The 15,894-nt window shown below is 38.1% G+C and overlaps 1 protein-coding gene across 1 annotated transcript; it reads right to left on the reverse strand.

The window, feature by feature from the left end:
* Positions 1 to 4,073: 4,073 nt before the first annotated feature.
* LOC143253821 (NK1 transcription factor-related protein 1-like) lies at positions 4,074 to 14,762 on the reverse strand. Its single transcript, XM_076508236.1, has 2 exons — positions 13,959 to 14,762; positions 4,074 to 5,482 (listed from the first exon to the last, which is right to left on the reverse strand). Exons 1-2 carry the CDS (start codon positions 14,389 to 14,391, stop codon positions 4,872 to 4,874), a joined length of 1,044 nt encoding a protein of 347 aa, XP_076364351.1. The 5' UTR covers positions 14,392 to 14,762; the 3' UTR covers positions 4,074 to 4,871.
* Between the last annotated feature and the right edge of the window lie 1,132 nt (positions 14,763 to 15,894).

The following is a 15,894-nucleotide window of genomic DNA, read 5'->3' on the forward strand; positions in this document are numbered from 1 at the left end:
AGACCAGAGAGGGGTTGTTATCGTTCCGGAGAGAAGTGACAAATGCTCTATTTTAGGACGTAAAGACCTATAATAGTGAAAAATAGCTAACAAAATTGCGTCTGTATATTTAGTCCATTAGTTTTTATCTCAGGTTAACTCCTCCTCCTAAGTCTCAAAATAAAAGTCCACCGAAAAGTGATCCTCGTCGCATCAAGTTTCTTCTCATAGCCTGATGGCTAAGGGCACTCGACTCCTAATTTGAGGATCGCAGATTCGAAACCTACTGCCGAACATTTTCGCCCTTTCAATCGCAGGGATGTTATAACATTACGATAATTTGTTAGTAAAACATTAGCCCTAAAGACGGCAGTGGGTGATGTTGACTAGCTGTCTTGTCTCCACTCTATCACCTCAAAGTTAGGAATGGCTAGCGCAGATAGCTCTCGAGTAGCTTTGAGAGCAATTGATAAAAAAAAACAACCTTAAAATAAAACTGAAACCTGAAACCAAACCAATTCTGAATTTAGAATTGCTCCATTAGCCCCCTTCCCATTTCCAAAATTTTTAATACCCTGTTAATAATGATAGTACAAGTCAATAGACGGTGAATGGAAAATATTAGAGCCAAACAAACCGACTTTTAATTTAGGGTGTCTTTCAGGTCTGTTAGAACCTTTTATTTGTCTTTACTTAATATCTTTTGAAAGTTATAATGGGTGATTAAAACATTTTTAAGTGGGTTTTTTCGTCTAAGATTATTAATGGCAGCATGTTTTTTAATCATAGGTTTCACAAGTAACAGCGTGACGTCATACTTTCTGTCTTTATTTTTTCACATTTCATTTCTCTCCCTTTCCCATCAGCAATGTTTGAGACCTAATGTCCTAATCAGAGCAGGATGGACCATCAGTATTCTGACAAATTACCCATCCTGGCGACAACAGATGATTGCTCAGAAATGTCATCAAAAGTTGTCACGATTCTATTTCTGTTTCCTCTATAAGATGATATCGTACAACGAAAAAACCCAAGTAAAACCGTTGTGTCGAACGTCACCAACAACATTCTAACTTCTTAATGAAGCGGAGATAAAGTCTTCTTACCTCTGTTGGCAGTTCTATTAGCCACTGAAAAATGTATGACAATGTAACTTGATGAAGTGCGGATGCATAATAAGGTAGCTAGGCTGTCGGTTACACCCAAACGTGGAAGATAAATTGGTTGGGAGTTTATTTTAAGTTTCAAGAAAAGCAAAGATGTCGCTGTTTGTCGACGCCTGTGTTTGTCTTTCTCACTGTTTTCTTAACCAAAATGTTCTGGACTGTTTTGAAAGATTCCCAGTTGAGTAACTAATTTGGTATAAATAAAAAAGAATTGCTTTAACTGGCAGTATGTTACTCGTCTCAACAGTTGTTACTATTTTATCTCGTTATATACTTACTGTAAATTTCCTTAACGTTTAAGCGTACTTTATTACAATGTGCGTTCATATGTTGTTTTTTCATGTTTCTCTAAAGTTAAGCACAAAGCTACACAATGGGCGAACTGTGCTTTGCCCACCACAGTTATCGAGACCTGGTTTATACCATAACATGTTCGCAGACATACCGCTATGCCACTTGGGAGCGTATTTTGTTTGTTTGTTTTTGTTTTCGGAATTTCGCACAAAGCTACTCGAGGGCTATCTGTGCTAGCCGTCCCTAATTTAGCAGTGTAAGACTAGAGGGAAGGCAGCTAGTCATCACCACCCACCGCCAACTCTTGGGCTATTCTTTTACCAACGAATAATGGGATTGACCGTATCATTATATGCTCCCACGGCTGGGAGGGCAAGCATGTTTAGCGCGAACCCGCGACTCTCGGATTACGAGTCGCACGCCTTACGCGTTTGGCCATGCCAGGCCACGTATTTTGTTATAAATCATAGACTTTGTTATTTAGAATACAGACTTAAATACACTAAAGTTTGTCAGAATTAGTTATTCGTGATTAATAAGAAACTGGGTGTTTCCGAATTGATAAAGGATTAACTACTTTCGGATTAATAAAGGATTAGTTGCTTAAGGGTTGTTATAGGATTAGATATTTCAGGATTAATAAAGGATTATTTGGTTTGGGATTAATAAATATTAGTTATTTCAAGATTTATAAAGGATTAGTTGCTTAAGGGTTGTTATAGGATTAGATATTTCAGAATTAATAAAGGATAATTTGGATTGGGATTAATAAATATTAGTTATTTCAAGATTTATAAAGGATTAGTTGCTTAAGGGTTGTTACAGGATTAGATATTTCAGGATTAATGAAGGATTACTTGGTTTGGGATTAATAAATATTAGTTATTTCTAGATTTATAAAGGATTAGTTGCTTAAGGGTTGTTACAGGATTAGATATTTCAGGATTAATGAAGGATTACTTGGTTTGGGATTAATAAATATTAGTTATTTCTAGATTTATAAAGGATAAGTTGCTTAAGGGTTGTTACAGGATTAGATATTTCAGGATTAATGAAGGATTACTTGGTTTGGGATTAATAAATATTAGTTATTTCAAGATTTATAAAGGATTAGTTGCTTAAGGGTTGTTATAGAATTAGGTATTTAAGGATTAATAACAGATTATTTGGTTTGGGATTAATAGATATTAGTTATTTCAAGATTTATAGAGGATTAGTTGCTTAAGAGTTGTTATAGAATTAGATATTTCAGTATTAATAAAGGATTATTTGGTTTGTGATTAATAAATATTAGTTATTTGAAGATTTATAAACGATTAGCAAACTCATGGCTCGTGAAGGATTAGCTACTTGAAATTTGACTATTTTGTTCTGAATTTCGCGCAAAGCTACTAAAAGGCTATCTGTGCTAGTCGACCCTAATTTAGCAGTGTAAGACTAGAGGGAAGACAGCTAGTTATCGCCACCCACCGCCAACTCTCGGGCTAATCTTTTACCAACGAATAGTGGGATTGACCGTAACATTATAACGCCCCTACGGCTGAAAGAGCGAGCATGTTTGGTGCGACGGGAATTCGAACCCATGACCCTCAGATTACGAGTCGAACGCCTTAACCCACCTGGCCATGCCAGGTCGAAACTCGACTAAACATGAAACGTATACTGGTGTGAAACGTTGTGTATTCATAGTACGGTACAAAACAGAACCTTCACTGTTTACTGTATCATAATGTTCCATCTGAAACGAGTGTCTTTTGAAACAACATTTCAATGTATAACCTTCAACAATAAAACTCGTTTTCCACATAGAATTCAGTGAAACCGACAAAACTGCTACATTTTTAATGTGATTCCTCAAATACCTACTTTACTTAAGTGAGAACCCAACTTTTTCGTCCAAGGCCACTACAGAGTTAGAGGGGAGGTAAAAGGCCCCCGAAACACCTACCTGCCTTTTCTTTTCCACAAAAAAAAAAGCAAAACTAACTAAATAGTAACTTGTACCACCCCTCGAACCGGTTAGAGGAACTTGACGGACCACCAGCAGTAACTAAATAAAGGGGCCTGGCATGGCCTAGCGCGTTAAGGCGTGCGCTTCGTAATCTGAGGGTCGCGGGTTCGCGCCCGAGTCGCGCCAAAACATGCTCGCCCTCCCAGCCGTGGGGGCGTTATAATATTACGGTCAATCCCACTATTCGTTGGTAAAAGAGTAGCCCAAGAGTTGGCGGTGGGTGGTGATGACTAGCTGCCTTCCCTCTAGTCTTACACTGCTAAATTAGGGACGGCTAGCGCAGGTAGCCCTCCAGTAGCTTTGCGCGAAATTAGAAAAAACAAACAAACATATTAAAGAACATATTGTACCTAACTGCTATTGGCAACGTATTAATGAATATACGTGTGTCTAAGTGTTATGGCAACATATTAACAAACACACGGTGTGTCTAATTGCCATGATAACGTATTAATGAACACACGTTGTGTAATTATTATGGCAACGTTTTATAAACTTCCTTTTCCATGTCAGTGTTTCACAGTGAGTCTAAAAATATAAATTAAAATGAATTCTTGCGGTTTTATATATATTATATCTGAATTAAATATGTTCGAATTATTGGATAAAACGAACCATTTTTAAACTGAAAGCACGCACACTTGTTTATTACACATATATATATATATATATACACATTACACATTTTCTCAAATGGTTCGTAACAACGTTACAAAGTTTCTCGACTTTGAATTAGCTGATCAGTTCTGAAAGAACAGCATTTAAAATCACTGCTAACGAATCGAAGGCAATATCGAAACGGAAACCATCTGTTTGTTAATGTGCTGCCGTCAGCTCGAGTTTGTTATTGAAAAGCTAACTACAAACTGTTCAGTCCAAGACATTTTACTCTACCAGGGATCGGAAACCTTCGGTTCTCGGGCTATCTACTGTGTCCACAGAGGGAAATCGAGCCCCTAATTGTAGCACTGTATATCCGCAGACTTGCAGCTGTTCCACTGGGTGAGGACGTTTTTTATTATTTTTAGGTTAGACCATTGGGCTCTCGAAATGTTTTGGTCTTGGACAAAAACAAAGATGTCTCTTCTACCTTGAAGGGTTGCCGACCCCAGTGGCCTGTGCGTTTTCACGTGTTTTTCTAACTACCGATCTTGTGTTCTGAGACAGTTCTCGTTAAAGTTACCTTTTTATATTACAGTAGATACAAAAGTTGCTTTGCACTTTGGTTCTAGGCTTAGCATATGATGACCGTAAAACCAGTACCCTTCACTTTGGTTCTAGGCTTAGCACATGATGACCGTAAAACCAGCACCCTTCACTTCGGTTGTAGGCTTAGCACAGAGTAACCGTCAAACAGTATCTTCTCATTATGTCAACACAAGATACCCCTCCCCCCAAAAAAAAAATTGTCCGCTTTAAAATTACGAGTGTCCGAGGTGGTGAAGGTATGGATTACTAAAACTGCCAGGTTGAGCCAACAGAGTATACGGTAGTGTAGCTCCTGCTGCCGCCGCCGCTGCAGCTAGATAAGGAATCTGAGAGCCGTACAGAAATCCGGCCGCTGTTGGAGACTGATAGGGAGACACGCTTGAGTAAGCAGAGAATTGGCCGCTGTTAGACTGCGACGGAGGGATCGTGGGGCTGTTAGCGTCCATCCCTGGGTTTTGTTTCTTCCACTTGGTTCGGCGGTTTTGAAACCAGATTTTCACTTGGGTCTCTGTAAGCCTAAGAGAAAGAGCCAGGTTCAGTCGCTCGCAGACCGACAGGTAGCGTGTCGTCTTAAATTTATTCTCTAAAGCGACCAGTTGTTCGTAAGTAAAGGCCGTCCTCGCCCGACGAGGCTTACCTGTCTTGTTGTCGTGCATCGATTTCTTCTTCTTCGGGGATTTTGAGCCAACTGTGGGAGATGTTCCGTTTATCACACGGTCTCCTTCCGAGCTCGTGTTACCACACCTCACCTGAGAAACGAAAGTCGGTGAAGATATGCTTAAATCTGTCGATGTCTTCTGGGCATCACACTGGTCACGAAACACTATAAAGAGACACAGAGGTGACCCTATTATTCATACAATATAGACAATGCAACAGTTAATAACAGTTATCATAGGTGACCCTTGCTATCTGTACAATACACACAGTACAGTAGTTAATGGCTGTTATCATAGGTGACCCTTGCTATCTGTACAATACAGACAGTACAGTAGTTAATGGCTGTTATCATAGGTGGCCCTGTTGTCTGGAGGAAAAAAATTATCTGAATTTTATAATTCATAGATGGTTACTTATACACGTGAACAACAAACCGCGCAAATGACCAATTAACTATTTAGGGCTGAACAAAAGCTATTTATAAATACGTATAAAATATTTTATAAGCTTATGAATATGTGGGGAATGAACGACCAAAGATATGTAGATGTGTCTAACTTTCTATTAACTGTGGAATGTCTGGTCTTATTAACAAGACTTCTCCCATTTTTCTGCTGTTAGTCTCAGGTTCATAGTTTAGTTCTGTTCATAAAAACTTTGTTTTTAGTCATATGGTCACGGACTTGACATGAGTTTGTTTTAGTATTCGATATACGTCCTGTGTCACTTACGTGAAAGGCTGGACAAGGGTTACACTATATTTTGTAAATGTTTCCAAGAGGGAGGCGTTCATCATATAATTTTTTTAACACGTGTTTAATTTCATTCCAGGGGTGCAAACAAAACCATTAAAATATTTGTCTCTTATTATGTGTCTACATAAACAAGAAATAATATATTTGGATGATAAAAATGTTCCTTTCTTTATTCTTTCAGCAATTTATATGTATATATATAACCAAATGTTACGACTTCTACTGGCACTAAGTAATACTGCTCACACCCTGTATTAGAGACTTCAGTCTATCACTCCGTTGTACACGTTTATCATTGATTTCTATTTTCGATTCACAAGCTGGTTTCTATTTCAATACAATTATTTAATCATTACGGACACATCGTGATCTCGACAGTTAGAAGTAATTGTTCCAATATGGCGACAACTTTTAGTTTCTGGTAATATTCGAATGTTTTCACCAACTTGCTGCATCCCTGTAAAATAGCATTGACAGATGTTACTCTCGTTGCCAGGTGTATTTTCTAATCCGGTGGATTCTTAAAAGTGTACGAAACTTAGATTATAAGGAATGTGAAACTTTGAAAGTTAACTGGTTTTTGTTTTTCTGTCACGAAAGAACTGTTATTGGAAACTAACTCTTTGCGTCCAGGTAGAGACCGTAATGACTCATTCTATACGTTATCAATTAGTGGTAAGAAATAGAAGTTTTCGCGGCTTCTTCCTCTAGTAATGATATCAACATGAAGTTTCAATATAAGTGATTTCCAGATATTGTGACGTTGTAGCTGTAGGTTATGTGTTACGCTAGATCCAGGTGTTGTGTTTTATCAATAACTCGCTTATTGTGACGTGGTAGCTGTAGGTTATGTGTTACGCTAGATCCAGGTGTTGTGTTTTATCAATAACTCGCTTATTGTGACGTTGTAGCTGTAGGTTATGTGTTACACTTGATCCAGGTGTTGTGTTTTATCAATAACTCGCTTATTGTGACGTGGTAGCTGTAGGTTATGTGTTACGCTAGATCCAGGTGTTGTGTTTTATCAATAACTCGCTTATTGTGACGTTGTGGCTGTACGTTATGTGTTACACTTGATCCAGGTGTTGTGTTTTATCAATAATTCGCTTATTGTGACGTCGTAGCTATAGGTTTTAGTTTTGATTTCTCAGTATTGTTTCGGAACTCTACCATAATTTAATCTTTACAAACTTTTACAATGGAACTGAGAAGCATCAATTAAATCTTTTCCTTTTGAAAATGATTAGAAATATTCTATTATATATAGAACTAGATGGAAGTGTGATCACATGCATTTCACGAGCTGCACCCCTAGCTTATTGGCTCTCGCAAGTTTGCCTCGTTTTCAAAAGCTTTGCTCGAACTTTTGATTGTTCGAGAATTCTGCCGTATTTCGTCCCGAGGTTTCAATGACAAGGAAGTCACAGCATCATGTTTGGTGTTCCAGGGCTCAAATTCTGTACTAGATCCGGTTTTAGTTTCTTCAGGAGATTTCCAAATGTGTCTACATGGACTTTTTAGCGAAAACCTCAAGATCCAGCGAAATATTTTACATATACATTTCTTAATTCAGAAACATTACACTTTTCTTCTTTCACAAAGCGGGTGATAGACATGTAAATATCCCTTAGAAATGAAAACTAGGATCGAATTAGACTCAGTAGCGAAACTGTATATTAGGATGAAACGTTGCAGCGAATGAATTTCCAAACACTAATTAATATACATTAAAACGTTTCTTTTAAATTTACTAGACCTCTAAGTATCACCTGTCCAATTAACTTCCGAGTGTCTATATCAACAGCACGTGTCTTGCTGTTATTTTCTGGTCGTTAATAAAAGGCATCGCTGGCCTGGTGGTTAGGGCGTTCGGCTCCTAAAGCGCGGGTTCGAATCCACCACCGAATAAGCTCGCCGTTTCAGCCATGGGGATTATATTATACGACGATCGATCTCGCTATTCGTTGATAAAAGAGTAGCCCAAGAACTGGCGGCGGAAGGTGTTGACTGTCTGTCTTTCTTCTAGCCTATCGCTTCGAAATTAAAGAAGATTAGCACAGATAGCCTTCTAGTAGATTTGGGCGAATCTGGATAAACAAAGCAAAGTTTATAAATAATTACAATTTAACCAACTAACAAAGATGTTTTATCAGTTGGTGTTCAACCCGTGGATCAGCGGTAACCCTAAGGATTTAAGACCCTAATATCCAGAGTTCGATTCCCCGCGGTAGGCACAGCAGATGTGAAGTTGTACTAAAACAAACGAACAAATATATTATATTCTTAACATATCGTAGACATAAAAACCCTTTTTATGAAAATACTTTATGTCTATTCTTGACATATCGTAGACATATAATCCTTTTTTATGAACATACTATATTTTTGTTGCCTACCGCAATATATCAAGAATACACGTAGTCATTTTGACAGTCTCGTTTTTAAATCTCATAACTTCGTTTAATGAAAACCTCTACGAACAAATAATGGCTAAAATTTGTTCAACGCCTAAACAAAATCAACCTGATTTCCAGGCAATCCAGTTTTGTGCCAAGTCATTAGTGTTCAATTCTCCATTTTCCAGATTTCTCTCCTTTTTTTCTTTTCCTGTTGTACTCCCCAGATTCAATCACGGGCTACACAATAAGCTTTATCAACCAAATGTCTGTTAGGAAAACAAACGCGCTAGTCTAGTTAAGCCCGTCGATTTCGTCTCAATCTCCGGCTAGCACGGATCACTTGGCGCTAATGCCGCGTGCCTGTGTATTGGGAAAGACTTTAACAATAATAATTCACTTTGAGTCATGTAATCCCTGTAGGTTTCAGGCCTAACTTTTAGGCTTCCGTGGAAGAGAGGATTAATAGCTATAAATTGAGACACGTGCTTCACAACGAAACTTCTCTTTATTTCTTATCCTCCGGTGCAAAACACGAGCTTAGTCCCGTCACAAGCTCGAGATCTGCCTTAGTCGGTGGTCTTTGTTTAGCACGAAGTTAACGACTGCTCTAAGCAATACAGAGAGGGAAATAGACTCGTAACTGACCCAAATTTAAAACATCTGAAGGGGCAAACATAAATATTCGGGGATAAAACTATTAAATTTTCTAACCCGAAATATTGCTCCGTTAACAGGATTGACTTAGTTTTGTTTTGAATGGAGTTTTTTTCTGACCGTTATTTTTACTTAAAAAAATTACGTTTAATTCTATTAACTTCTTAGCTCGCGTTTAAGTAAAAACCTTGTCCTACCGTAAAGTGTGATAATCATTCGAAATGAACAGGTTAGTGTGCCGAACTGTGAGTGCGAGAGTCCAAGGTTGGAGTCCGTTGTCCGTAAAATCGCACTCTGAATATTGGGACCGTGAATGAATAGTAAGTTTGTTTAGAATTAAACACAAAGCTGCACAAAGGAGTATCTGTGTTATGCTCGCCACGGGTATCGAAACCCGGTTTCTAGCGTTGCAAGTCTGCATTTGTACCGCTGTGTCACTGGGAAGGGGCGAATTATAGGAAAAGCAATCAAATTCGTTTAGAGTAGTCCAACAGTAATCTAGCTGCCTTCCTTCTAGTTTATCAATGTAATGTTAGGTGTAGTGCAAATAAGCTCCGAGTAGCTTCGATTGAATAACCGTAATAAATAAACAAAACTAATTATTCCAAATAACCCTAATCTAGATATAAGTAATTTGAAGAAAAGTGTTACAATAAGCAGTCTGAATCTGTAAGTTGTAACCGTACACGGAGTCTAGAGTTCTCAAACATTTGAATTGTCATTTTTTTCTATTCGTTTTCTCTTTCATAGAGATCACAAAGGACATGTAAATATTTGGATAATTGAAAACTTAAATTAGAGCAGAAGATCTACTAAAGTCATGTAGCAAGTCATGTTACAAGTGTCAGGTTACTTGTTAAGACATCCGTTCTAAATATTTACTAAAGTCATGTAGCAAGTCATGTTACAAGTGTCAGGTTATTTGTTAAGACATCCGTTCTAAATATCTACTAAAGTCATGTAGCAAGTCATGTTACAAGTGTCAGGTTATTTGTTAAGACATCCGTTCTAAATATCTACTAAAGTCATGTAGCAAGTCATGTTACAAGTGTCAGGTTATTTGTTAAGACATCCGTTCTAAATATCTACTAAAGTCATGTAGCAAGTCATGTTACAAGTGTCAGGTTATTTGTTAAGACATCCGTTCTAAATATCTACTAAAGTCATGTAGCAAGTCATGTTACAAGTGTCAGGTTATTTGTTAAGACATCCGTTCTAAATATCTACTAAAGTCATGTAGCAAGTCATGTTACAAATGTCAGGTTACTTGTTAAGACATCCGTTCTAAATATTTACTAAAGTCATGTAGCAAGTCATGTTACAAGTGTCAGGTTATTTGTTAAGACATCCGTTCTAAATATTTAGGGCGTTTACAACAATTACACGGGACAAAAGGCCACTTGGACGTTTCTTCCCAATAATTACAAAGGACGAGAGGTCACTACGCAGGAGTTGTTAAAAGGAAAATCATATGGAAAACGACTTTGAACGAAACTTCACAACATAGTGTGAAGATTTCAGAAAATTCGTGTTTTTCGTTGTTGTTTTTTAAAGTTCCGGAATAAATTTATTACGTCATCAACCATGATGACTGAATTCTTCTTCATTGAGAATAATACCTCTGTCTTTACTGATGACAGAACACCTGTATTACGAAACGTTCAGGCCCAACATGGCCAAGCGCGTTAAGGCGTGCGACTCGTAATCCGAGGGTTGCGGGTTCGCATCCTCGTCGCGCCAAACATGCTCGTCCTTTCAGCCGTGGGGGCGTTATAATGTGACGGTCAATCCCATTATTCGTTGATAAAAGAGCAGCCCATGAGTTGGTGGTGGGTGGTGATGACTAGCTGCCTTCCCTCTAGTTTTGCACTGTTAAATTAGAAACAGCTAGCGCAGATAGCCCTCGAATAGCTTTGCGCGAAATTTATATCAAACCAAAACGTTCGAATTCAGTAAATACAATGTTATTCGTTTTGACCATGTATGTTCCTTGATTGTTTCTGATGCAACCCATCTCTAAAGTGTTTAACACTAATGTTGTAACAAGTCCATAAAATGTATTCTCAAGACGGCTGGTATAGGTATTAACACTTTAATTAAAATAAAGTACAAAACAACGTTCTCACCTCCTTAGGTCATCTTCATTACGATATACATAAAGTGTTTCACAGTTTATGTTGTAAAACACACGTGAAGAAAGAGAATGGCAAACAGTTGTAAGTAGACAAAAATAAACAGGTAAACAAAGACGGATAGTGAGAGAGACAGACAGACAAACAAAGTGTAAACAGGTAAAAGACGGATAGTGAAACAGACAGACAGACAAAGTGTAAACATAAATGAAGACGGATAGTGAAACAGACAGACAGACAAAGTGTAAACAGATAAATAAAGACGGATAGTGAAACAGACAGACAGACAAAGTGTAAACAGGTAAACAAAGACGGATAGTGAGAGAGACAGACAGACAGACAGACAAAGTGTAAACAGGTAAATAAAGACGGATAGTGAACAGACAGACAGACAAAGTGTAAACATAAATAAAGACGGATAGTGAAACAGACAGACAGACAAAGTGTAAACAGGTAAATAAAGACGGATAGTGAAACAGACAGACAGACAAAGTGTAAACAGGTAAATACAGATGGATAGTGAAACAGACAGACAGACAAAGTGTAAACGGGTAAATACAGACGGATAATGAGAGAGACAGACAGACAAAGTGTAAACAGGTAAATAAAGACGGATAGTGAGAGAGACAGACAGACAAAGTGTAAACAGGTAAATAAAGACGGATAGTGAGAGAGACAGACAGACAAAGTGTAAACAGGTAAATAAAGACGGATAGTGAGAGAGACAGACAGACAAAGTGTAAACAAATAAATAAAGACGGATAGTGAAACAGACAGACAGACAAAGTGTAAACATAAATAAAGACGGATAGTGAAACAGACAGACAAAGTGTAAACAGGTAAATAAAGACGGATAGTGAAACAGACATACAGACAAAGTGTAAACATAAATAAAGACGGATAGTGAAACAGACAGACAGACAAAGTGTAAACAGGTAAATAAAGACGGATAGTGAAACAGACAGACAGACAAAGTGTAAACAGGTAAATACAGATGGATAGTGAAACAGACAGACAGACAAAGTGTAAACGGGTAAATACAGACGGATAATGAGAGAGACAGACAGACAAAGTGTAAACAGGTAAATACAGATGGATAGTGAAACAGACAGACAGACAAAGTGTAAACGGGTAAATACAGACGGATAATGAGAGAGACAGACAGACAAAGTGTAAACAGGTAAATAAAGACGGATAGTGAGAGAGACAGACAGACAAAGTGTAAACAGGTAAATAAAGACGGATAGTGAGAGAGACAGACAGACAAAGTGTAAACAGGTAAATAAAGACGGATAGTGAGAGAGACAGACAGACAAAGTGTAAACAAATAAATAAAGACGGATAGTGAGAGAGACAGACAGGCAGGTAAAGTGTAAACAGGTAAATAAAAACGGATAGTGAGAGAGACAGACAGACAAAGTGTAAACAGGTAGCAAACGCACAACCAAATGTAGATAAACAAGCGATACTGTTCATTAGATCGAATCATTCATTTAATTTGTTGTGTTTCTTATACGAAATAGTGGAAGTCTTGTTTGTACACACTAAACACGTGTTATCTATCTAACGGGTTGGTACCAGATGAGAGAAAATGTTTGTATTTGATAATAGAGATACATTTTGTGTTTGTCTTATCACCTTGTAAATTTTGATAGGAATTAGGTTTAGATCCCCACAAAGCTTTAGTTCTTACGTGATTTTGCTGAAAGAAAACCATTCTCTAGACATCGCTGTAATGAAGACATTTTATAAAAGTTTATGATAAGATGGCAGGAAGAAAGAAAGGATGGTCTTTATTATCCAAACGAAACCTCAAAATAATTAAAAACCAACTACAATGTTTCACAGTTCGGCGTGGCGTCATCAGGTATGACTGGAATAAATGAAACACCTAATGGTTCCAAATATTGCTCGTGATTTTTTCCGCTCTTTATTTTCTCTTTCCGAAATCCGAGACTTTGTTTTAAAACCGCTAACTCACGGACAAATTGAAGGAATATTATACAGTTACCATATAAGGCAATGTTATATTGTGGGGGTGGGGATCTTCATTCTACGCTTGAAAAAACAGGACTAACAGCTAGAATAAAAACTACAAAACTAATCATTTCAAAAATTGACTGAAGGTAATAACATTTTAACATGATATATTTACATTATAAAACAATGAGATACTTGATATTGTTACCAGTAAAAGATATTATAGTTTTAATTTTTACTTATCGGGTTTATAACAGTATTAAAGTTGACGGCATCGAGTGTGAGTGCCAACTTTTATCGCATGAAGGGCCGAACTGTGTGTACAATGGACGTAGGTAGATTCAGAACTAACGTGAATGGGGTGCATCTGTGGGTGGAGATTGGTCGTGGCCGTGAAGTTGGACGCAGACCAAGGGTCGCCAGTTGTGATAGAAAGATTTGTCTTTTAATTTTCGTGAATAGTATTTAACCGATAAACGAAAAAATGTGACGGTGAAGCGCATAAACCACAAAAATATTAATCCTTCTTCTAAACAGTCACTTGTAACAAGTCATTTGAATGTTGTTCTAAACAGTCACTTGTAACTAGTCATTTGAATGTTCTTCTAAACAGTCACTTGTAACTAGTCATTTGAATGTTCTTCTAAACAGTCACTTGTAACTAGTCATTTGAATGTTGTTCTCTAAATATTTTTCATACTAAAACTATATTTTTTTACCCTTTTCGTCTTCTGGGTCAGTTTCTGAGTCCGTGTTGTTGCTTGACCAAGAAGGCCAGGAACAGCGAATTCGTGGAGTCCCTGTGAACTTGGTTGGATCCAGAATATCGTCCACCGAAAAGGGGGTCGGGGACTGACCAGCATGGAAGTGACACAGCGGCATTTTTTCTTCTGGACAGCGAGTTCGAATATCCGGCGTCTTTCCTGTAGTCGTCGGCGTAGTCGCATCGTCGTCGTCAGTGTCCATCAGAGGACTATTGTGCGACGAGGACAAGTCGGAGCTGGTCACGCTGGATTCCATGTCCGAGCTAGTGTTAACGTCTACCGAACGATGTAGTGGTCGAATATAAGGAGCAGTTGCCATGTGTGTGTCCACGGAGGTCACTAGCATGTCGTCACTAGTCCCGTGATTTTGCTTCTGACCGTTGTACATCAATAAATCGTCGACTGGTCACTCTGAACCTTTTTGGACCACCTGCAGGCTAGTCGAGCCAGACGGCATCAGAGATCATATTTATCGTTTGACAATCTTGTTGAAATGAGCCTTCAGACCGCGAGCTTACTCAGTTTAAACGCCTGCCTCCAATCTGTTCCATAAGAACATGGCTGAAAGGCGTGCCGTGGTTGGTCGCATCCATAATGACGGAGTTTCTTGGGCGGGACCTCCAACATGTGGAGACGGTGATGAGCGCGCCAACAGCACACGTGATCCTGGTAATTAGTTTGTTAAGGTAATGAAGGCCGTCAAGTAACGCGTTGGTATTGTTAATTTAACACACCGACAGCTTCATTAAGAATAATGACCTCAAGTTAACCGGTCAGGGGAGAAGGGGAGGGAACTTTACAACCAACCGCCACCAGGATTCGTGTGAGATGTGGAAACTGGGAGCGAATTTCACGGGTGAACTTTCTACACCATTGATCCATCTGTGTAGCGGCAACCTTATGGGTCGCACATGCTCTCAACAACCAACTGTGACTCGCTTTCTCTCTTCGTCTTCCCAAACAGGTCTCCTTGAAGATCAATCGGCAGGGCAATAAAGCGTAGAAAGCCTATTAGATCAGACACACAACTCTATTCAAAACCAGAGAGACTTTAACTCCTAACAGCTTACAGATTCTATACTATGGAATTAGCAGAGGCGTGACGCTGCTATCGGAACTGTGAGAGTGGAGATGGTTATAGAAAGAGAATTTGAACGGTCCAGTGAACCTTTAAAAGCTCGGTATCGAAAGCTTTGCTGTGTAAAACGTTAGCTCTCTATGTGAGCAATATTTCGTTCTGTTAGCGAGAATTAAAGTACTTTTAGAAGGTAAATCGCATTGTTTCTGCATGGTCTATTCTATTTTCGGGTTTAATTAGGTTTAAATCAGAAAACCCTTAATGTATAGGTGTAACTATCCGCAAAAGAAAAAAAAATTACAGATACGGAAGTGTATTCCATATACCTATTATGCATCACAGATACAGAAGTGCATTCCATACACCGTATTTTGTACCCTGATAATCAGATACTAATATTTTTACGTCTTGGATATGTATTGGTCATGAAAATCATGATAGTTTAATGTTTACGTAGGTCAGAAGTCAGACTGGAAATTATCAGTGATGTAGTTCATATAAATCCATGGCCACTAGATTATTATACTGCAATAATATACAGAAGTCAGAGGTCACATATTCAATGAAGGTCATAAACGGTGTGTTAAGTTGTATATTATATTTTTATAATGACGGATGTAGGTCAGAAGTCATATATTCATTGAAGGTCATGATATGGTAACGGCGTGTTTTAATTGTACATTATATTATTATAATGACGGATGTAGGTCAGAGGTTACATATTCATTGAAAGTCATGACATGGTAACGGCGTGTTTTAATTGTACATTATATTATTATAATGACGGATGTAGGTCAGAGGTTACATATTCAT

The sequence above is a fragment of the Tachypleus tridentatus genome, chromosome 6 (assembly GCF_004210375.1).
Source record: "Tachypleus tridentatus isolate NWPU-2018 chromosome 6, ASM421037v1, whole genome shotgun sequence".
Classification (NCBI taxonomy): domain Eukaryota; kingdom Metazoa; phylum Arthropoda; class Merostomata; order Xiphosura; family Limulidae; genus Tachypleus; species Tachypleus tridentatus.

What these genes read in the sequence shown, in the direction of transcription:
- LOC143253821 (XM_076508236.1), bottom strand. Translation starts at nt 14,391, where the DNA reads ATGTACAACGGTCAGAAGCAAAATCACGGGACTAGTGACGACATGCTA. An exon ending in TGACCCAGAAGACGAAAAGG is followed by an intron (nt 5,483 to 13,958) that starts GTAAAAAAATAT and finishes GTCTCTTTATAG; the next exon opens with TGTTTCGTGACCAGTGTGAT.